The sequence below is a fragment of the Spodoptera frugiperda genome, chromosome 28 (assembly GCF_023101765.2).
Source record: "Spodoptera frugiperda isolate SF20-4 chromosome 28, AGI-APGP_CSIRO_Sfru_2.0, whole genome shotgun sequence".
NCBI lineage: Eukaryota > Metazoa > Arthropoda > Insecta > Lepidoptera > Noctuidae > Spodoptera > Spodoptera frugiperda.
In genome coordinates, this window is record NC_064239.1 from 4351389 (window position 1) to 4374053 (window position 22665).

Below are 22665 nucleotides of genomic sequence, written 5' to 3' on the forward strand. Positions count from 1 at the left end.
ATAGGGCATTAACCTTAACTTAATTATAACGAGCTCAACCACCACCAGCAACAGTTTCGACATGGAACCATCAAATGCACTATATCTCAAATCACAGAACAACGATAATGTATTGGATATAGCTTAATACTCTCCGTACTATGTGCTTGAGTTTTTAACCGCCACACTCATTTAATGGTTACTTAACCCAATCCTTACCATTTGTTTTTGGAACAAAATCGTTACTATAAGGAATAGTTTAAGTAACCATTAAATGTCTCTGAGTACGGCAGCAAGACTTTAATCTTCGTGTGTTCAAGAAAATTTAAGTATCGCTGTATAATTTGGAGGTTACATACATAAGTGTATATGTAAGGACACCTCTGCTTATCCCTTTGGAGGAATACAAAGCGTATAATTATTTAAAATATGCGAGTATTTATAATTTGTTATTGAAATTTCTCCTATGATATTGTATGTACGAGAGAACGTTGTTATTCAGTGCGGTCAACAACATCTATTTGGGGGTGAAAGGTCTCCTCTATCCTAGGAGATAAATTCTCAATGTGTGCATGTTCAATGTACCTAGCTTATACTATACCTATCTGTTCATGTATAAGTACTTTCGTGAATATATGTTGCGTTCAGATCCAATCTTTTCTCAATTTCAACTTACCGTTTTTTTTAAGGGGGGATAATCATCCTAGGACGTCTCTCGCCCTAGGCGAGGCGAGAAGGAGTGTCAGACTCTTACTGACTAAAAACCTCCCCGTTCATACTCCTGCTTTTCAAGCCGGAGCCCCGATAAACCCCCTAGGTAGTCCGTAGCTTCGGAAATTTTAACTTACCTTAAACTGCAGCTTACTAAACGTGTTTAGATTATAATTTTTGTTTGGAGCGTAAAAATAAGAAACACAAATTAAGTTTTCTATCTCGGAAAATTATCACCCTCAGATAGATGACACATTCTAAGAAGTGATAGGTTAAATGTTAAGCAAGTCAGATGTTATTCAAAACTAACTGAAACTTACCAAGTCATCACGATCCACAGCTCCCATTGATTAACGAGAACTAGCGTAGCTCTAGAGACCTAGCATCTTCATAGCGTTTGCTTTTCTTTATATTATAATTTATGAATTTTCTATTGAAAATCCTGTATTTGAATGGCCACTAAATAATAACAGACTCATGGGTCGAGTGGTCGCAAGCGCGACTGCCGGGCTAAAGCTCTCGGATTTGATTCCCGGGTCAGGCAGTGAGTAAATTTTCAGGTACGCACCCTACCCACTAGGCATGGGGACTATGACAAAGATTTATGTCGAGTGTCGAGATTGATCCAGGAGTTGATTGTCATGGGACTCTTGGGTTATTGGTGCTGATGATTGTAAGCTTTGTTAAACATGACAGGTAGCTTCGTTGATCGTAGTAGATAAAACACAAAACAATATTGAAATTGTCTTCAAGTAGATGGAAAAATTTGCAGCATCAATTTATTGGCGTAGGTGTAATTATTTTGTTTCAAAGACGTATTTTGACCTCCGAGATAAGGGTGACCTGAAGGCAGATAATGCGTGTGGAAGTATCGCGAGCGGGCGGGCCGGCGGCGGGATCGCGATACAAGCGCCCGCGCATCTCATACTCAAGCTGCTCACCCAAGAGGCTGGACCGCCGTGCGATTACTCGCTGCTGCTCTAGTCTCTACCAATATGTTCATTGGCGTCACCTCAAGTGGAGACAACGTGAATTCTCATTACGACTACCTGATTTGAACGCCGGAGGTAAGTACATCTAACTCTGCTAGCAGATATTGAACTTACTGAAGGTCACCCCAAAAGTTTATGTAAATAAGTGATTACCGATAGATACGAGTCGTAATCTTCTCCAGAATAGCTATTCAACGTACTGACCCAGACGGTGACTATCATCCATGTAATACATTAATTATAAATTACTATATGAATTATAATTTAGCTTCCCTCAGGTATATATTTTATAAATATTGAGTTGTATAGTATTGTAAGATGTATTTAATTTGTTGCAGGCACATCTAGTGAAAGAAATTTTGTACGCTTACAAATATGGCGCTAGATTTCGTAGCTGGATGTATAGGGGGTAAGATAAACTTATTTTTATACCTATTTTGTATTGATTTTGAAATCATTTATCGGTATACTAACGCATGGTACTATTTCCAGGTTGTGCGGGAATCATTGCTGGTCATCCTTTGGATACATTGAAAGTACATATACAGTCGGGCAGAGGTAGTGCGTTGCAATGCACTAAAGCTCTTTTGAAAGGAGGAACATTGTCGAGTGCCTACCGTGGTGTAGGTGCTCCCTTAGGCGGTATAGCAGCTGTTAATGCTATAGTTTTTGGAGTATATGGAAACACACGACGGGCGCTGCCCAATCCTAATGCTCTGAGCACGCATGCGGCAGCAGGGGCAGCCGCGGGCCTAATGCAGAGCTTCGCTTGTTCTCCTGTCGAGTTAATTAAGACACGACAGCAGTTAGCAAAACCTGGAGACGGGATGCCGTCCGGAGCGTGGGCCGGGGCGCGACATATCGTACGCACTGGAGGTTTCAGGGCACTTTTCCGTGGACTCGGTGTGACAATAGTTCGTGACAGCCCTGCGCTTGCGATTTATTTCACCTCTTACGAGGCCATGACTCGAGGAGATCAATCTGTGATGAAAGTGTTTATGGCGGGAGGTGCTGCGGGAGCCCTGTCGTGGGTGGTATTATATCCTATTGATGTGGTGAAGTCGAGGTTTCAAGGAGATGTAGTGGGAAAATACGCGAGTGCATGGGACTGCTTTGTGCAGTCGGTTCGGACTGACGGTTGGAGGAGTATGGGCAGAGGTGTGGGAGCAGTCACACTGCGCGCGTTCATTAGCAACGGTGCGTGTTTCACCGCTGTCGTGTGGACAGAGCGCGTGTGGCAACGTATGGCCGCTGAGCAGAGTGTGAAAACTTTCGCTCAGACCACTGCCATGAGTGAGGCAGTTTGTGAGAACAACGATCGACAATATGATGTGTAATCAAGGTTCGAATTAAGCTGTAAGCTTTCTTTAACTTTCCTTTCGTTCACAAAAGAAGGATTTGTACATGACAAAGACGAAGATAAAATGATGTATTAATATTATTTGTGTTTTTTTTACATATTCCATTATCGATAACACTACATGTGCCTACAATCCCGAACTTTATAAAGTTTACAGATAAAACTATGAAGACATTTTAGCTGTTATCAATTCGTGTTCATGTGATTTGTTTGTGACAAAGATAACAGAATCTACTTTTCATTATAAAGATACGACTGTTTATTATAAATGTGTGTATAATATGATCAATAGTTTGAATAAAGTAAATTATAACTTTGAAAATTAAGCCGTGTCGTAGACAATCCGTAGCACCTGGCTACGAATTAGCTACGCTACGCTACGAACTGCTACGAAAATTAGCGCTGTTTACCCATAAGGTGCTATAAGCTCATAAAACAGTCGTGTATGGTTTTTGTGTAATTACTATTATTAGAATAATTTCGTTTAAATTAAACACGAACATTTCTTTCTTATTAAGTATCATATACTTGTCTGAAAAATTTTATACAATTTTCAAAAATATTCCAAAAATACAGGAATGATTCACATTATGAAAATATCACATTATAAATATGCCAAAATTGCTATAATAAATGTAAATATTTTTAAAAATAAAGGACGGTTACATAATAATTTTACATAATATTAACTTCACTATACTTTTTCCTAAGACTTTTATTTCTTCATCTTATTGATTAGGTAGTTTACTATCGACGGGTAGGCTTTTTACAGTGAGACCTAAAAATAAACAATAGAAAATTAATTACGTAAATATAATTATGAATCTGTGTGTGTCTGTTGTCTGTACAACACACACCCACACAACTTTGGTTTATCATCAGATGTAAAAAAAAAAACAAAATTTACTTCACTGCAAAATCAAGTGAGACTAAAAAGTAATAAATTAAGACGGGGTATGGAGGCCAACCCCCGAGCCAAGCAAGCGAGGCAAGCTCCCAACGTAGGCAACGCATTTGTAACTCTTCTGTGTTTGCGGGTGGGCGGTATCGATGAATTAGGTACAAACAGGGGATTTTTTCGCTCCATTCTAAAATTAGATGGATATAGAGTAAGTATATACCTTGGAGTGCGCTAATCCTGCTCCATAGGCTGAGGGGGTAAAGGCGGCGGTGGCGGCGGTGGTGGTGGTGGCGGTGCCGGCGCCGGCGCCTGCGCATCATTGTTGGCAGCCTGGTTCTCCATCAGCCCCAGTTGCTCCAGCATGTCATCGTTGTCTTCCATCAGGTGAACCTGCACCAACCACGGCCGGTTACTCTGCAAACAATAATTTAAATATCCAAGACGGATAACCGTCGACTTTCATTCATATGTTGGGTTTTCTATTGTATTTCATGGATTTCAGAGAGCATCATGTTTTAATTTCGAAATAACATAGCCTTTATAAGTAACTGTTAATCAACCAATAAATCATTATTTCTTTTTTATTTACGTGGTATTCACTCTTAAAGTAATTCAAGTAAATCATACCCTATGAATATTTTTAAATTAAATAATAAAAAATATTGTTATTAAAAGAAATTGCTACTTATAGATTCTGAAGTATATAAGTAACATATTATAATTATAATTATTATAATAATAGATCAACGTCAGCACCAGTCAGCAGTTCCGATAAAAAAATAATAAAGCAGAGATGCGTCTTATTTTTTTATTAATAACTGAGTAATAATTAACAATAAATTATTCTTATTATTTAGTAGCAAATTGAATCATTACAAAAACAATGAACTGGGTTTGTGTTCGGCCACGGTCGGGGCTAACTTATAGCGGACAATATAAGTAAAATGTCGCTATTTTTAGTGACCGTTGACCGTAAGTTATCGTATATTTTAAGGTTCAGTGTTCATATAAACATCATGATCAAGTTATTTTATTATCTGTTTTAGTCTATTATTTTCGCACACTGTTTTACTTTCACGGATCATGGAACCAGCCTTTATTTGGCCGGGCCTCTTAGACTCTTACTGACTAAAAACTACGCCGTTCCTACTTCGAACCGGAGCCCCGGTGAACCCGCTAAACTGATGAAGTGATGATCATGATAATTGATCATTTAGGTTATAATGATGATTGATTATGATCCTGATGTACTAACCGTAAATACTGAACAAACTTAAAAAAACGCTGTTTTAGTAAAAATAGAGCAGGAAGAATAGGCTCTATTCCCTAAATGAGAAAATAGACGCTGAAGAGATTTTTTGTTTGTTTGAATGCGCTAATCTCCTAAACTACTGAATGGATTTGAATAATTATTTTTGTGTTAGGTAGTGTATTTATCGAGTTATAAAACATGATGCGGGTGCGGGTGAAACCGCGCGGGAGTAGCTAGTTCATAAATATAGGTAAACAGAAAAAAAGATTTCCATTTAATGACGTACATTCCAGGAACATTACGCACCAACACAATGTAAGTTTACAAATTAAAAATAACGTAGGTATCATTTTTATCTTTAGACGTCATCACTCATCTATCGATAACGAAATAAAACAGGAGTTTCAAATAATACTGCGCAAAAAGAGTGTATTGACCTCTGAGAGAAAAAAATAAGGGAAGACACACGTCACGGTGATGTAACATTATCACAATGGAAAATATATTTGCAAGTAAGTATATAATTTGTTAATGTCTACCATTTATCAGCTATTTGATTTTGATACGATTTTTAATAAGGCGATGTTTTGGCGTAGGCAACGTAAATTTTCGTAGCAGCTGACTACGAGATTGGCTACGGATTATCCTCGTGTGCTACGAAGTTCGCAATACTGCTTTTATCGGTAATTAAATTACAGGTTTCATTTAAAATGCATTTGAATCTGAATAGCTGCACGGTTGGTGCGGTGACTGGTCTACCGGCGGCTCTTTGTATGATCTTTTTGAACAAATTGTGTTGTTTCGGGTCATGTTTGTGTGTATACCTACTGTATGATTTGTTACCTCACCCACGACATAGGAAAAAATCCTAGTATGGAGCAAGGATTTTTAAAAGAAAATAGTTATATTTTTAGTCACTATCCAAGTCAAATAACTGTTATGTTAAACAAATAAGTATCTGTGTAAGTTATAATAATCTAGAGAGAGAGGAAATATTTTTCTGTTTGTAGCAAATGGGCTCTAAAAGAACTATCCTAATTTTGTCGTATTATAATAAAATAAATGATATCTCTACTAACATCAGGCAATGCAGTGCGATGCTGTCCATGGCGCGCGGTCTCGGACAGAAGGATCTTCTGTCGCTTCTCCTCCATGAGCCGCTCCCGGTGTTTGTGTATGTAGTCATACACGTTGGGCAGGCCCATGATCACGCACGCAGACAACGCCGACCGGTAGATGTTCATGTCTGTCGCTTCATACCTTGGAATACATGAAGGTTTATCATCATCACATGGAATACATTCATTAACTGAGGCCTCTCTTATAAGAGGAGGTTTATCAGCTGGCTGACTTAGGGATCACACTTATGATCATTGAGATACACCTACATAAGCCATACCTATACATGCAGATTTTGTTTAGGTATTTGATGGGTCAACCTTAGTTTGATAAATGAACGCTAGTCTATATTTTTTCCTATATAAAAATCAAATGCTGTTCGTTAGTCTCGTTAAAACTCGAGAACGGCTGGAGCAATTTGGCTAACGTTTTGGTCTTTAATCATAAGTCCAGGGAAGATTTATTAAGATGTCAAAAAAGGTCGGGTTGGCTAGTACAAAATAAATAAAAGTTAGCAAACGTTTTGATTACTCATGTCATGACGATTGATTTAGAAGTAGCGGTTAAATTTTTATATTGTCTATTGATTGCCTTGATATACCTATGCTTGGGCCGGAGCTGCAGACTACCTAACGGGTTACCGGGGTTCCGGTTCGAAAAGCAAGAGTAAAAACGGGGTGGTTTTTAGTCAGTAAGAGTTTAACTCCCTATTGCCTCACCCAAGACATTGGATGATTTTCCCCCCTCAAAAACAATAAACAAATATCTTTGTTTTTATGCTACGAAATGTTATGTAATGTTATAGATACGAGTATGTAGGGTACTAGTCTATGAGTAGTTAGGTAATCTATGGTACGACATCACGCGATTTTGTCTGTTATCAAAAATTTGTTTGTCTCAATTGTAATATGGTTGTGGCTGATATCCGGGTTTACGTTATGTCTACACTAGCTAACTAGTTACTACCTAGCGGGTTTACCGGGGCTCCGGCTCGAAAAGCAGGAGAAGGAACGGGTTGGTTTTTAGTCAGTAAGAGTCTGACACTCCCTCTCGCCTCGCCTAAGGCGAGAAAAGTCATTGGATGATTTTCCCCCTCAAAAAAAAAAAAGCTAGCTACTTACTACAAAAGATTTCTTTTTTATTCATTGGTGAATTTGTTTGCTGAATAAGTGTGTAGGGCAGTTCTGAGTGAAGCTCTATGACAATGTCACGACCCCTTAAGCAACGAAGGCATATAGTGTAAGTGTGCCTTTCCAACAGAGATGTGCTATGATACGTTGCTGCGAATGCGTTTGGCCTTCACCAATTATATTCATTGGTACTCGTAGCTTAGCACTGGTGGAAACGGAATCAGTTAACCTATGTTTTTTGGAAAGGAAAGTTGCGTGCTATCGATGGAAAGTTGCGTGCTATAGATGTTCTTGGGATGTGTGCTATACATGGCTTCCCTAATATCGATACATCGCATACTGGAGTTTTTATAGGAGTCTCAAATGCACATTTCTATACTGTTTAATACTGGGATATCATTTTAAATGCTAGACAAACTCAAAATTAATTTGTCCAATTCGGCAGTTGAACACATGATTCTTTGAAGGAGTTATTCAACAACATCAAAGTTTAACTATTTTGAAAGCCTTTGATTTCTATACACCCATTTCTCACATCAATTCCTAGACCATTTCTTATAAACTTGACTAATCCGGAAATTTATTTATTTACTCATATTTATGTAATAGAAAAATAAACATGACTCTTATGTATACAGCGTTAGAGCTGAAAAACACGTTCACGCATCCATCACGATGTATTATAGACAGATAACCCACATACTGATCCCTCATTAACTTGTGATGATGAATGTGAACAGTTTCATCATGCGATTCCCTCTTTATAATAAACGTGAACATATTTTTGATATTTTTTAAAGTATTCAAGCTACACGTGACTCTTCCTACAGAATAAAATAAACAGGTCAGAAAAAAAATTAAGATCTTTGTAATTTTATTAATGTATGCTGCTGCAAAAAAAGGACATAATATTTTAATTTCTCACATAACAACCCTTCCCATTAAAGATGTGTTTTCGTCAGTTCCCTGTAAATTGGCTAAGTCTGTACTTATTTTGTCACTGTAGATTTAGTGGTAGACTATAATTGGGTTTATACATCATAAACGTGCGAACTGTTACGTCAAAGGAATGTGACAACGCCGCAACACATAAGTGTGAGCGAGAGATCTAATAAAAATGACTTATGATAGTTTGCACGTTTCTAATGGCCCAATTAGGTATAATCGTTATCTAGGGCTATCTAGACACACGGCAGTGTGTCCGCCAAGTTCGAGCAAAAAAACCGACACACCGGCCGTGGGTTATATTACACGAACCATTTCGGGCCAAGTTCGACCCACCTATAACTCAAAATCTATTTTATCTACGCATATGAAATTTCTAGTATCTGTCGAGATCTACTTACTTATCTAAAATACAAAATTTCATTAATGTACCTATTGTAGGTCTTGAGATATTGACGTCAGAAAATCGCTATTTTTACTATACACTCACTGACTGACTCACTCATCAAAAACCTAGACCACTTCCAATGGTCGTATTGACTTGAAATTTGGCATGGAGGTAGGTCTTTAGGTCAAGGTAAAGGAAAAAATCTGAAAATGGCCAAGTGTGAGTCGGTTTTAAAAATAATGAAGGTGTAAATTCATACCCCTAAGGAACTAAAACAAAAAATTTATATTATATCTTCCAATGGTCGTACCGACCTAAAATTCGTTACGAAGGTTTGTATTTAGTCAAAGTAAAGTAAAATAAGAAAAAAAGAAAATAAACCTTACAAAAATAAATGAAATCCCACCCAAAACATAAATGTGAAAGGATGCCAAGTTCGATAATATTGGAATGCTTCGCCTATAAAAGAAGTGAGATCTAAATAAGTACCAAGTTCCATACACAGACCTCAGTTAAAAATGATATAACTTGGCAAGTTTTAATAGAAAATTATATACTTGACTCATTGCGTTTAGTAGGTTTATAACAAAGTGTGTGAAAACTTGCCAACTTGTTATATCATTTTTAACTGAGGTCTGTGTATGGAACTTGGTACTTATTTAGATCTCACTTCTTTTATAGGCGAAGCATTCCAATATTATCGAACTTGGCATCCTTTCACATTTATGTTTTGGGTGGGATTTACCTTACAGGTTACCGGGGCTCCGGCTTAAAGCAGGAGAACGGGGTGGTTTTTAGTCAGTAAGAGTCTGACGCTCCCTCCCGCCTCAGCCAAGGCAAGGAGAAGACATTGGGTGATTCCCCCCCCCCCCCCTCAAAAAAAGGCGAACAACTGATCTCTTGGCAAGCCTCTGTCTTTCATTAAGTTAGAGCATAATGTAAATATATAGAAATGTTTATCCTACCTATAGCGAAGACACGTGCTATGGTCGAGAGATTAACTCTATATATTTACTGAGGTTACATAAAATATTGTGAATAACGTGATTAGAATTGTTATGATTATAATTATATGCCACAGTTTCTGTCTATGCTAATAAATACGTATCATTTTAAGGGTAGAATAGAACCGCACCTAATGTTGAGAATTGAAAAAGGTACAAAGCTAAAGATATTAAATAAAAATTTCTATGATCGTGTGCAAACAGGATACATACATACATACATACATATCTTAACATTTATGATAATGTCTCAGTATTGAATTCTGCAAATACTTGCGCGGATTTACAGCATACATAAAATCTATACTAGTACCGTGAAAATAAAGATCTTAATCCAAATTTGTATCGTCAAAGTCAAATTATTATTTCCAATTAAACCATAAATACTTTGGCACTTGTAAAACGTCAACAAATAAAGAAATAAATCTCTGTCTGTCTGTCAGTCGGTCCGTCAGTAAAGCTAGGTGTTCGTTCCAAAGTATAGCTTCGAATAAAGGAGAACGAGCAAGAAACTCCATCCAGATAAGAACTTACCACTCATTGGTCCTCTCGTCGTAGCACTCGACATGGTATATGGTGGTGACGCCATTGAACCCTCCTATAGCGAAGATCATGTCATCAATGACTTCTATAGCGAAGTTGCTGCGAGGGTTGTACATGTCAGGCACTGGCGACCACGTGTTCGCGGCCGGGTCGTACACCTCGCCGCTACACATTCGAGAGATACCGTTGAAACCTCCGATTACGTAGATCTAGGAAAAGAAAAAAAGGTACTTAATGTAATATTGTCTAATATAATACAAACATTAGTCTAGTTGAGTAGAGCATGGATAAGTTTAAATAATTAATATTAAGAAAGGTCAAGACAGGTCGCAATGGAGAGCTCCTGTGGACGTCCTCTGCCCCATCTTGGAAATACGGGATATTAAGTCAAGTAAATTAATATAACATAATGTTAGAAGCATAGGCGTAGTGCCTCTGCACACATGAAAGTGACACCAGTCACACTACACGTGAAAAGTTTTTATCTAGTTGAAAAGTTCAAGGTCGGCTTCAGACTTTGCGCAACTACAGAGAATTTTGGCAGTTATGAAATACTCTGTCCGACTCGGAGCCTATTTCTGTAATAGTTGTGCGTACCACCAACAACGAGGCAGTTGGCAGCATAGTTTGTTATTCATAAACATAATAAATAACAATGTATGCAGAGATTACGGAACGATAACAAACAACAAGTGTGGGAAAAACAAACTTACTAACATAAAGTACATTTTTGTTACAAATTAATAATAAGCTGAAATGCTCAATAATTACGAATAAGATAATTAAATGTCTCATACAAAATAAAATACCTACAATTGTTATCATTCCCTCTTAGGATTCATTCTAGAAAGAACTAGAAATCGCTTCACAATACAGAAATGGTAATCTGAATTGAGATAGTGAGATAGATTGACTATTAATTTTCGTTCACAGTATCATCGCGGCGCGCGGCGTAATATTTTGACCTACGCTGATCCTGACATGATATCGTTCGCTTACGATTTTGAGTTCATTTGTCCACAGCTTGAATAAGTGAACAATATTATTGGTCTTAAATGTATCTAAGTATGTATGATTTGTTTATCTACGCAACTGTGGGTATAGGGACATTTTGTTACGTAATTTAGAAGAGCTCGTTGAAGTTACATACGTATTTAAATCTACGAGCTTACTTTACTATATTTCGTCGAGACTTTCTAACGACCAATTTCAATAATTCGATTTGCTTACTAGAGATAGTACTTTGAGTTAAGCTCCATACAAAATGTGTCAATATTGTATCTCCAGTAAGCAAATTACAGATAGATAGGTTATTGAAATTGGGCGTTAGAGGTTGTGATTTGACTTAGTGTTTTACGTTTCCTTAGATAGATATTTTACCACGATTGCTAGTCATGGTCAATATAAAAGACTGTGGTTAACGAGTTGGGCAAAATATTATTGCTCTGAGGTACCTACACTGGACAGCAAATAAACCGAGCCACCCGCTACATTGGAATTCTAATCCGATTTTCTCAAAAACTATAAAACTTACAAATATCAAAAGTATACCTACAGAAAGTACGTTTTATGAGGATTAAAACACATTGGGATTTATCGATTTATTAAGCGTATATTGATCAATTTATCAAGAAGAGTCATTTTACAGCCGTGAACACCATTGACAATCACCCAGTAAAAACAAAAATTTAAGCCGAAAACAAAGAAAAAATGGAAAAAACGTTTTTCTTCAGTATTGAGTGTTTCCTCCTCTTGCTCGAATAACTGCTAGCATCCTCGTATTCATCGATCTAACAAGCCTGACGATGAAATCTTGTGGAATCGCATCCCACTCCTTTTCAATCGCGATTTTCAGCTCTTGAAGCCTTGTCGGAGCAGGTACCCGGGCTCGAACCCGACGTTTCAGCTCATCCCATAAGTGCTCTATCGGATTCAAGTCCGGGCTACGAGCTGGCCACACCATTGTACGAATGCCGACGTCGTGTAGATATTGGGTTACCACATGAGCAACATGAGGCCGTGCATTATCATGCATCAATTGCATATCTGGACCGATATAACCTGAGTAAGGTAGCACATGGTCTGCGAGGATTTCAGTGATGTAGCGATGAGAAGTCAATCCACGTGTACGGCCCGTCGGTTCGATGAAAACTAACGCTGTATGCGCGGTTAACGATATGCCGCCCCAGACCATTACAGATCCTCCTCCGTAAGCAACAGTTTCCTCGATACAACACTGAGAGTAACGTTCTCCAGGGCGACGATATACTCTCTGACGTCGATCACTGCCATGTAGACTCACCCTGGTCTCATCAGTGAAGAGTACATTACCCCACTGCTCTAATGTCCAATCCCTATGTTCTCGAGCATATTCAAGTCGTGCTCTACGGTGAGCTACTGTTAATGCGGGGCCTGTTGCAGCTCTTTTTGGCATCAGGTTCTGTTCAGCAAGTGTCCTTCTGACGGTATCTGAACTTATGACGACTTGGCGTTCATCACGCAGACTTCGTTGGACTTGAACTGCGTTGAGGCGACGATTTCACAGAACAGAAAGTTGGATATAACGATCATCTGCCGCTGATGTAGCCCTAGGTCTGACCGTTCCTGGACGGCGATCGAATGCTTCAGTCTCCAGGTATCGTCTGTAAACTCGTTGCACCGAAGATCTGCTAATTCGAAGTCGTCGAGCGACTTCACGTTGCCCAAGGCCTGCTTGAAGTAGTGCTACAGCTTGCGCTGCTTCCTGAGGTGTCGTATCCATTATTTACCAATCAACGTATCAAAAATACACGCGTCTAAGCAAACGATGGATAAAAACTAAAGAAATGTGAAGAAATATCCGACTACACTCAGTATAGAAGAAAATAAAGCTAAGCGCAAACTCTAATCAAAACAGAGAAAATTGTTAGTATTGTGTTTGTTGCTTGATAACAGTGTGAATTGATGGTCCTTTAAATGAAATTTGTAGTCTTTTTAATCCTTAAGAAATGCTCTTTCTATAGGTATAACTTAGATATTTGTAAGTTTTATAGTTTTTGAGAAAATCGGAATAGAGTTCCAAGTCAGCAGGTGGCTCGGTTTATTTGCTGTCCAGTGTACTTATAAACACTAACAATAAGATTACAAGCAATAATACCTAAATACCTTGTTGTGGTAAGCGATACACGAGACGCCGGACCGGCGGGACCGCATGGGCGCCAGGTTCGTCCACTGGTTCGTGTCCGGATCGTACACCTCCACGCTGTTCATGCACTCCTGGCCATTGAAACCTCCCGTTATGTATATCTTATCTAAAATAAAACGAAAGTGTGTCATTTTATGTGAATACTAGTAAAATGCATATTCTGTTTTTTAAGCGGGGGAAATCATCCAATTACTTCTCCCGAGGCGAGAGGGAGTATCAGACTCTTACTGACTAAAAACCACCCCGTTCCAACTCCTGCTTTTCGAGCCGAAACCCCGGTAAACCCGCTAGGTAGTCCGCAGCTCCGGAAAATGCATATACTTACAGCATACATTTAATACATAAGTTTTTAAACTGACATGGTCACTAACACTAGAATTGGAACTTGAAACGAGATATTTACCATGTTTTTCTATTTCTATGAGTTTAGTTTCCAATTCTAGCATTTAATACATGCCTAATAACAGCTATCGTGCGACACATCGCCAGCTTTAATAACGTGAGCAGAGTCCACAGAGACTGCCCCAGTATTATAGGCTGTAGTTGATATTATCGACAGTCCTATATATGTATTAATAGGAATAACTTTAACCGCTTGTAACTAGACAGACCGAACTAATTTTATAATATTTCTTCCCTTTTTCGGAGAGATCTAAATCTATTCAGCTACGATATACAGAATAACCAATGAGGATACCAGAAATTATTATGATGTAAATATTTGTCTTATGTCTGTCAATTTGTCATTAATTATGAACCAGTGCGTAGTTTGCCGGGTCTGTGGTTTAACTTCTTGTAACTAGTTCAATCTAGAATAAAGATTCTGCTAATTAACACAGATTTTAATCACGAGTTAATTAGACATTTTTACTGTTATGCAATTTTTATCGTTTAATTTGGCAAACGAGACCCAGTATCTAAATGGGATGTCTTCGCTTATTTTGTTTTATTTTGAGTTAATTAAAAGATTAATTTTCAAATTACTTTTCGTTTAGGAACACGCTGATTAATGTCCCGGAGATGCGGATTGCCTAGCGAGTTATCGGGGCTCCCGCTCGAAAGGCAGGAGTGGGAACGGGGTGGTTTTTTGTCAGTAAGAGTCTAATACTCCATCTCACCTCGCCCAAGGCGGACGGCCGGTTAATTAGTTAAATGCCACTTGTGTCAGCAGTTCGGCCACGTTAGGAAACATTGCACGGTTAAAACACCCACCTGCGGTAATTGTGCTGAGGCGCATGAATCACACGACTGCCCTCATATAAATAATAAAAATTTTATTCCAACATGCGTGGCGTGCAAACGTTTCAAAAAACCTCACGACCACCGTTGTGGTTCGCCCGAGTGTGGCACCTACAAAGCTAAACTCGAACAACTCATATTAAACACCACCTATTAAATAATAATATGGATAGGTTGACTATAGGGCAACTAAATCTACATAACGACAGGGTTGCGACGTCCGAGTTAGACAAACTAATAGTCGACTATCAGCTTGACATTGTACTTGTTCAAGAACAGTATCAAAATGCCCACTTAAGGCACAGGGTAGTGCAGCTGAACAATAGGTCGCGAGCTGGAATTTACGTCACGAGTTCACTTAATTTCACAGTAAAATCTATAACTAATTTAATGACGTCACACTGTGCCGTGGCGGAGATTGCCTCAGAAAACTTTAAACTTTACGCTGTGAGCTGTTACTTTCAATATTCTGACTCAGTTACTCCTCACATTCATCACCTCCGTCACGTCTTGCAGTCGCTTGCGGGCTCCAAAATTATAATTGGCGCCGACGTTAATGCGTCTTCATCCTTATGGTATGGCAAAGTTAGGGCTACTGACATGGAGCGGCGTTGTGCCGTTGAAGAATTCATTGCCGAAATGAATCTCTCCATACATAACACCCCTGATGCACCACCTACTTTTTGCAGCCAAATGGGCGAATCTTGTATTGACGTCACACTTTCTAGTTCGGACGTTAGCTTGGATAGGTGGCGTGTCCTACCGGATGCGTCATGTAGTGACCATCGCCTGATCGTGTACGAATTTGTCTCGGGATTACCCCGGGGTCCAACGCTTTGCAGTAGTGGCTTTAGATATAAAACTAAGGGCGCGGACTGGAACTTCTTTAGCTTATTATTTGCATCTCAGGCCACAGACTTCACTCGCAAAGACCTTTCGGCAGAAGAAGGTGCTGAAATCATGTCGGATACTTTTACTTACTGTGCCGACATTGCGTTTGGTCGGGGATCCTTGACCAGTACGCGCAGATGTGACTGGTGGAATAATTATCTAGTCGAACAACGTAAATGTTTTCGTAAAGCGCGCAAACAATTAAATAGACTAAAAAAACGTAAAGTTACTGGTTTTGCATTTGATGAAGCATTGATTGCGTTTAGAGTTGCCAGGTCACGTTATAGGGCTTCAGTGGAGAAAGCTAAGGGTAACCTGTTGCGGAGAGTAGTGCAGAGGCTGGAAAGCGAGGGTCCGTGGTCGCCTCTGTACCATGAGTTCAAAGCCAATAGATCCGTCGATCTGGCGTTCGTACAGAACATAAAAGTCAACAATGTTCACACCACTGGTATTGAGGAGACAACGGAAGTTCTACTCGATGAACTCATCCCTGACGATGTATCCGAGACAGATAGCGATTATCATCAACAGATTAGGTCGTGGGCGGCTATACCACCCAATTCACCGGTGTCTGATCTACCTTCCATCAATGAGCTCGTAACTGTTATTAAAACGTTGCCTATGAATAAATCGTCTGGTGAGGATAAAGTTTCAAATAAAATGATAATAGAAGCGTGCAAATCTGCGGCTGACGCGATCCTGTCTGTCTTTAATCGTTGTATAGCGGAGGGCGTCTTTCCTCGTATATGGCGACGTGGATTCATTCGCATAATACCTAAGAATGGAAATAAACCACCCGATGACCCTAAGTCATACCGGCCTATTACGCTTTTACCATCATTAGGAAAACTTCTTGAGCGGCTTATCGTTCCTCGTTTGCTGCCCGGTGGACCGAAATTTCACAATAATCAATTTGGTTTTACTGTGGGTAAATCTACTGTAGACGCAGCTCTCTCTGTCCGAACCATAGTGACTTCGTCTGAGCACAAATATGTAGTAGGCATTTTTCTAGACATTTCCGGTGCCTTTGATAACGCGTGGTGGCCAATGCTACTCCTTAAACTGAAGGGTCGTGGTTGCTTTAGTAACATATACAAACTATTATACACTTATTTTCTTCATGGTTCTGTAAAACTGAAACTTGGTAATTTTTCTCGGTCGAAGTCGTTGTCAATGGGATGTCCTCAGGGCTCGGTTATTGGCCCGTATCTGTGGAATTTAGGGTTTGATGACTTGCTCGCGACCCCCCTTCCTTCTGGTTGTACGTTGACTGGATATGCGGATGATGGCCTTTTGTTAATACAATCAAATACTCGAGCCGGACTAGAGAATTTAGCTAAGGACTGCCTCAGTAGGATCTCGCGATGGGGCGAACGTAATCGATTAACTTTTGCACCCCATAAAACCTATCAATTATTGCTTAAAGGAAATTTGAAATCATGGCCGTCTATTAAATTCAATAACGTTCCCGTCAAACGTAAGGAGTCGGTTTGCTATCTCGGTCTAGTCCTAGAAAAAAACTTTTCTTTTATTGAACATATTAAGACTATTAGTGAGAAAGCCAAAAACAATTTCTATGCGCTCACGCGAATTTCGAAGGCTACCTGGGGTCTCTCTTTTCTTACGCTCAGAACCATCTACGGAGCAACCTACCTGGGATGCGTGTGCTACGGGGCACCAGTGTGGGCTGATAGGGCCACAATAGGCGCGGTACGGCGAAAGCTTCTCCAAGGTCAGCGTCTAGCCTTGATCTTTCTGTGTAAGGCTTATAGGACGGTTAGCACAGAGGCCCTACCTGTGCTCGCGGGACTACTTCCAGTCGATCTTGAGGTGCAGCGACGTGCTGCCATGTACTATAATGCGAGACCTAACTTTTCCGCAAACTTTCTAGCACAACGTGATCGAAGCAAAATTGATAGATTGCTCAAGCCTTTAACGGACGTCTGGGATGAACTTCTGACTGAGTGGCAGTGTAGATGGGAATCTTCTACCAAGGGCCGCCACCTCTATCAATTCTTTCCATCCGTGCATGAGCGTCTGGAGAGGACATGGTTGGAGGTGGATCACTGTGTTGCCCAATTTCTTACTGGCCATGGCAACTTTAAAAGCAAATTGTTCTCATTTAAACTCGTTGATTCACCATGGTGCCAATGTTCGACAGCGGAGTTGCAACATGAGCAATCCGCCCATCACATACTCTGGGAGTGTGGTCTCTGGCAATCTGAGCGTGACACTATGTTGGATAATTTAATTGTTTCATCAGGTGTGGTTTATTACACGGACCTTGTGGAGTCTCGAGCAAATTTCCGTGCGTTTAGGCGTTTTTGCCATACCTATTATTGGAAGCAAGTATAACAGCTCACGCATAGGACCCATTTAGTATTAGCATTTAATATTTTAGTTTTAAGTAAAATTTCCGTGGTGCTTGGCGACTGGGCTTCTCCCAGTTGTGCAGTCTCTTTTGTGCCTTAAGGCTTAAGTCATCCTGTCTCCTGCATTAAATTCACCGAGGGAAGTGGAAACTATCGTTTTCTTTTCTTCTCCTCTAATAACATCTTCTGATTTGTTTCGTTGCGGGATCCAAGACAGTCATTCATTTCCCTGGGACGCGCCGGACTTCAGTGTTCCGGTGTTTTCATGTTTGTATCTACTGTAGATCCTGGCTTACAGGAGTTGCAGCGGTATGGGAGGTTGTGGCGGGCTTGTCCCAAAAAAAAAAAAAAAAAAAAAAAAAAAAAGGCGGACGGCCCCCAAAACGCCAAAACGGTCTTGTTACACTAGTGTGTCTATGGGTGGTTAACATTGGTCACCACCACATCGTTTACTATAAAAAAAAAAAATTCTGTGGTTATTCCATAAAATCACTATAACTCACTGTCTAGAGCCGCTGCGCTTGCGTCTGACCGCTGCGCGTTCATGGGTGCGACGAGCGACCACTGGTTGGTGCGGTGGTTGAACCTCTCCGCCGTGTTCTGCCGGTGGTGGCCGTCGTACCCGCCCATCGCGTATATTGTCTCTCCCAGCACCGCCACTGACACGTAACAACGACGTGCATTCATTGGTGCCACCTGGATATGACGCATAAAAAGAAGAAGACACACGTGAATCCAATGAAGTATTTTTCTTTTGTTAAATTGTAAACTTGAACTTGAAAAACATCGTTGAATTAGGGAAAAAGCAAAGATGAGATGATAGAAATTCAGAAATTAATTTCCATACAACATAATACGATCAAATGGATGTAGCTGAGTAGGTCTGTCGCCAAATATATTTTTGTAAAAACATATTAAATTTTAGTTAAGCCAAATTATTAGGTAATATTCTTCATTAAGATTCAAGTAGGCATCCAATAAAGTGCTTTATCAAACAGATAACAGAACATAAAACATTTTGTAGGTCAAAGACCTTCATATTCGCAGTATTACCTCACGCCAAGACTTGGAAACCGCGTCGAAACAGCGACACGAGTTGAAGTAGTCCATACCATCGAAGCCACCGATCACGTATATGCAGTAACCTAGAACAGCTGTGCCGTGGTATGCTCGCGGACCTGCTGGGTCCACCTCCTCGACCTGAGAAGGAAAGAGAATTTGAAACAGTTAAATGGCAATGTAAACAGTACATACTAAAAAGGTTACCGGGGCTCCGGCTCAAAGCAAGAAAAGGAACGGGGTGTTTTTTTATAGTTAGTAAGAGCCTGACACTCCCTCCCGCCTCACCCAAGGCAGGAAGAAGTCATTGGATGATTTTCCCCCTCAAAAAAAAGTATATCGGAATATACGATTAGTTGCGGTGTTGTAATATACATGATACATCAACAGCCTATAAGTGGTCACTGCTGACCAAAGGCCTCTTCCCACGCCGAGAAGGTTTGAACATAAAATCACCACGCTTGCTCAATGTGGGTTGGCTGTAATATGTTTTACTTAATTTATTATGGCTTGAATATATATTCATCAGCATGCTTGCTATTTCACACAACTGACCTTTATCCATCTATCAGCTCTCGTGTCGTATGTTTCAATAAAAGCTGTTGGGGATCCTCCACTCCACCCACCGATTGCAAATAGAACCTGGGGCAAAATACGGCAATTAGTTCTTTTATATTAACAGGTTTGACTGCACGGTTGGTGCGGTGGCTGGGCTACTGGCTGCCGCGCAACGGGTAGCGGGTTCGATTCCCGCACGGAGCAATTCTTTGTGTGATCCACAAATTGTTGTTTCGGGTCTGGGTGTCATGTGCATGTGATCTTGTATGTTTGTAAACGCACCCACGACACAGGAGAAAATCCTAATGAGGGGCAACGTTAAAAAACAAAAAAAAAAAAGGTCTATTGCCTAATCTAATTCCCCAACTCTTTAATTCCTAACGCCCAAAATGCCAGCAACGCACTTATAACGCCTCTGGTGTTTCAAGTGTCCATGGGCGGCGGCATTATTTAGCTGCTCATGACTCGGCTTTATTTAGAGAACTATTTTAAGAGAACGTTTATAAGAGGATATCATTGCAATTTTTTATTACTTGCTTTGAAAACTTTAATAGCTAATAATAACATGACTTGCTAATAGCATGTAGGCTTTCTTTTACAACATTCATCAGAGTCGAGATTCATATGGATCGTATTAATATACTCTTAACCATTTCTTCTTTTTCAGATACTCTTCTTTTAAAGAACTTAGATATTCATATTATATGTAATCTACAAATGCAATTGATTCGAAAGTGATATCTATATCTATAGATTTAAGGTAAAAAATGGAAAGAAAAACAGCGTTACTTCGTGTGGGACTCTGGGGCGAGCAATCTCCGGCGTAGCGACTTCACCGTCTCTCTGAGCAATCATCTCCAAGTCGTACAGGAACTTTAAAGTTTCAATTATAATGGGTCGTGAACCTTCGTTGCCAGTTACGTACGGATGGTCCTTTACGTTTTCTAAGAAAAACTGAAATAGAGATTCATTACAGCCAAGCTCAACTGCGGTACTACAAAATTGGTATCATTTTTAACTAGTACAATTAAGCCTTAACCAAAATACATTTTGTTAAGATCGAATAATAGTTTTCCGATCCGGAGCTGAAACACAGAGAAATATAAGAGTTATACTTGTGTATCCAGCAGTCCGAGTCGTATACTGCCCATCAGTTTGACGGTGTGCTGCCAACGACTATCTGGATCATAATTGACCCAGCGAAGCACCGCTTCCCAGACCACTTCTTCGCTCTTAACGTTAAGTTCATCTTCTAGTATAATAGAGTTGAGTTCTTCGAGAGGCAGGTGGAGGAACTCATCGCTTTGAGTCGCTACTGTCACGAAATACCGCAATAAATAGCGTCTAGCGTCTGCCTCAAGCTTATAACAAAACACACGTCTGAAAAACAGAAAACTAATAAAACAACGTGTTGATAAATTATTCTTTCACGGATACAAGGCGATGTAAATGAAATGGTGACTAACCTCGCAAACATCATGATGCCGAGACAGTTTTTAGGGTTGAGAGAGGCTCTCAGATGATCGCAGCACAGCTGCAGCACACCGAGGAAGGCGAGGTAGTCCGCAGTCATGAGCAACTCGTGAACGTTCGCGTCGGTGACCTCGATGCGGCGCAGGTACGCATACTCAATTAGCAGCAGCAGGATCTCGGACCGCACGCCCGATATCAGCACGTCGCTTTGTTCGCGAGAGTGCAACGTTGTTGTAAATAGTGCCCTGTTACAATCGCATTCTTACACTTTTAATTTTAGAAAAGAATAAGTCTGAAGAAAAATGAAAACTCAGGTTTGCAACTCAGCAGATTCTTGTTCCTCTAACCGAATCGATTAGTACGATTAATTCGAAAAATGGCTCAATGCGAGGGCCATTTTCGCAATGGCTCTCTACTAAAAGCTTAACAAAACCTGGAGAGGTGGAACTATTACTAAGTCTAGTTTTGGACTATAGATTAGTATAGATTGAGAAGGATCGTACAGGAAGTATGGGCTGCAGGCTGAGAGTATGGCACGGTGCACAGGAAAGGCGGCGCCGTCGTCTGCGCGCACTATTGCGTCGCAGAGCAACCGGCACTCGCGCAGTCGGTGCAGCGCCTGCATCGCCGCCACCGACATGCACCGTCCAGTCTCGCGACCCGCCGTCTGACCACCACAACCCAAATATTAGGTACAGCTACTAAAACAACACTGAAAGTCTATCTAACCTAAACGACAGTTTACCCTAATCGTCTTTGATGTTCTACTATCTCCTAGCTCCTTTTTCAATAAATTGGCGTGACCTCGTCAATTTCAGTATCACTAATAAAATATTTGCTCGGAGAAAACTGAGTTATCGATATTAAATACCTACACCTAATCTCAGTCTATCTATCCGTTTCAATAGCCAGAGCTAAATCGGATTGTGCTTTATTATTTTGCACGTGGGTGATTTGAGCTTACAAACTTTTGCGAATTTCAAAATTTAAGAAACAAGTAGTCTTATTTTCAGATTTATGCGTTAGAGAGAGGCGATGTTATTGGAATCGAAAAGTAGATCCGTTATTTTTTTCCGTAGACTTGCGTGGATCCCATTGTCGCAGTCGTGCAGGGGCGCTGCTGCTCTCTCGCCTGCTCGACATCAGTACTTACTGTGTTATTCGGGTCGTTTTCCATTTCAGTGTGACTTTAACGCAAAGTCATCATTATTAAATTGTCACGCTTTAAAAAAATCTTAAGTGCAAAATGGACGTGTCACGACACAATCGAGATTTAGCTCAACAAATTTATAAAAATAACCGTAAAAAATAACTCAAAATAGCAGAATCAAGTCATTTGATAAAACATTTTAGGTTAGCAAAAAAATGATATAAGAATGACAATCATGTCACACCTTTTTTTTCCAGATGACATTACTGGACAATAGTATTTTCATTGTCGGTTGTCTTGCTGCAGTCAAAAACGTTGATACTGTTACTTTTTCAGTAGATAAAGGCGTCCGCGGCGTTCATGAAGTTGGTGACTTTGAGGTTATTTACTTTGTTACTTTTTTGTGTCAAAACAA

The 22665-nt window shown here is 39.9% G+C and overlaps 2 protein-coding genes across 8 annotated transcripts; one reads left to right on the forward strand and one right to left on the reverse strand.

Annotated features, from left to right (window-relative positions):
- The first annotated feature begins 1573 nt into the window (after window positions 1–1573).
- LOC118265623 (mitochondrial basic amino acids transporter) lies at window positions 1574–3123 on the forward strand. Of its 2 annotated transcripts, none has more exons than XM_035578629.2 (3): window positions 1574–1757; window positions 2021–2091; window positions 2175–3123. In XM_035578629.2, exons 2-3 carry the CDS (start codon window positions 2058–2060, stop codon window positions 3017–3019), a joined length of 879 nt encoding a protein of 292 aa, XP_035434522.1. In that variant the 5' UTR covers window positions 1574–1757; window positions 2021–2057; the 3' UTR covers window positions 3020–3123. The 2 variants fall into 2 exon arrangements, with proteins under 2 accessions (XP_035434522.1, XP_035434523.1); XM_035578630.2 differs by lacking the exon at window positions 1574–1757 and adding an exon at window positions 1826–1908.
- Window positions 3124–3777: 654 nt separating this feature from the next.
- On the reverse strand, window positions 3778–22624 carry LOC118265621 (kelch-like protein 10). Of its 6 annotated transcripts, none has more exons than XM_035578625.2 (13): window positions 22495–22624; window positions 21604–21767; window positions 21094–21345; window positions 20743–21007; window positions 20417–20581; window positions 19625–19711; window positions 19064–19210; window positions 18514–18706; window positions 13469–13614; window positions 10316–10533; window positions 6275–6455; window positions 4164–4333; window positions 3778–3820 (listed from the first exon to the last, which is right to left on the reverse strand). In XM_035578625.2, the coding sequence occupies exons 1-12, from the start codon at window positions 22534–22536 to the stop codon at window positions 4175–4177; spliced, it is 2019 nt and encodes a 672-aa protein (XP_035434518.1). In that variant the 5' UTR covers window positions 22537–22624; the 3' UTR covers window positions 3778–3820; window positions 4164–4174. The 6 variants fall into 6 exon arrangements, with proteins under 6 accessions (XP_035434518.1, XP_035434514.1, XP_035434516.1 ...); XM_035578621.2 differs by having other exon boundaries at window positions 4164–4357; XM_035578623.2 differs by having other exon boundaries at window positions 20743–21022.
- Window positions 22625–22665: the final 41 nt, after the last annotated feature.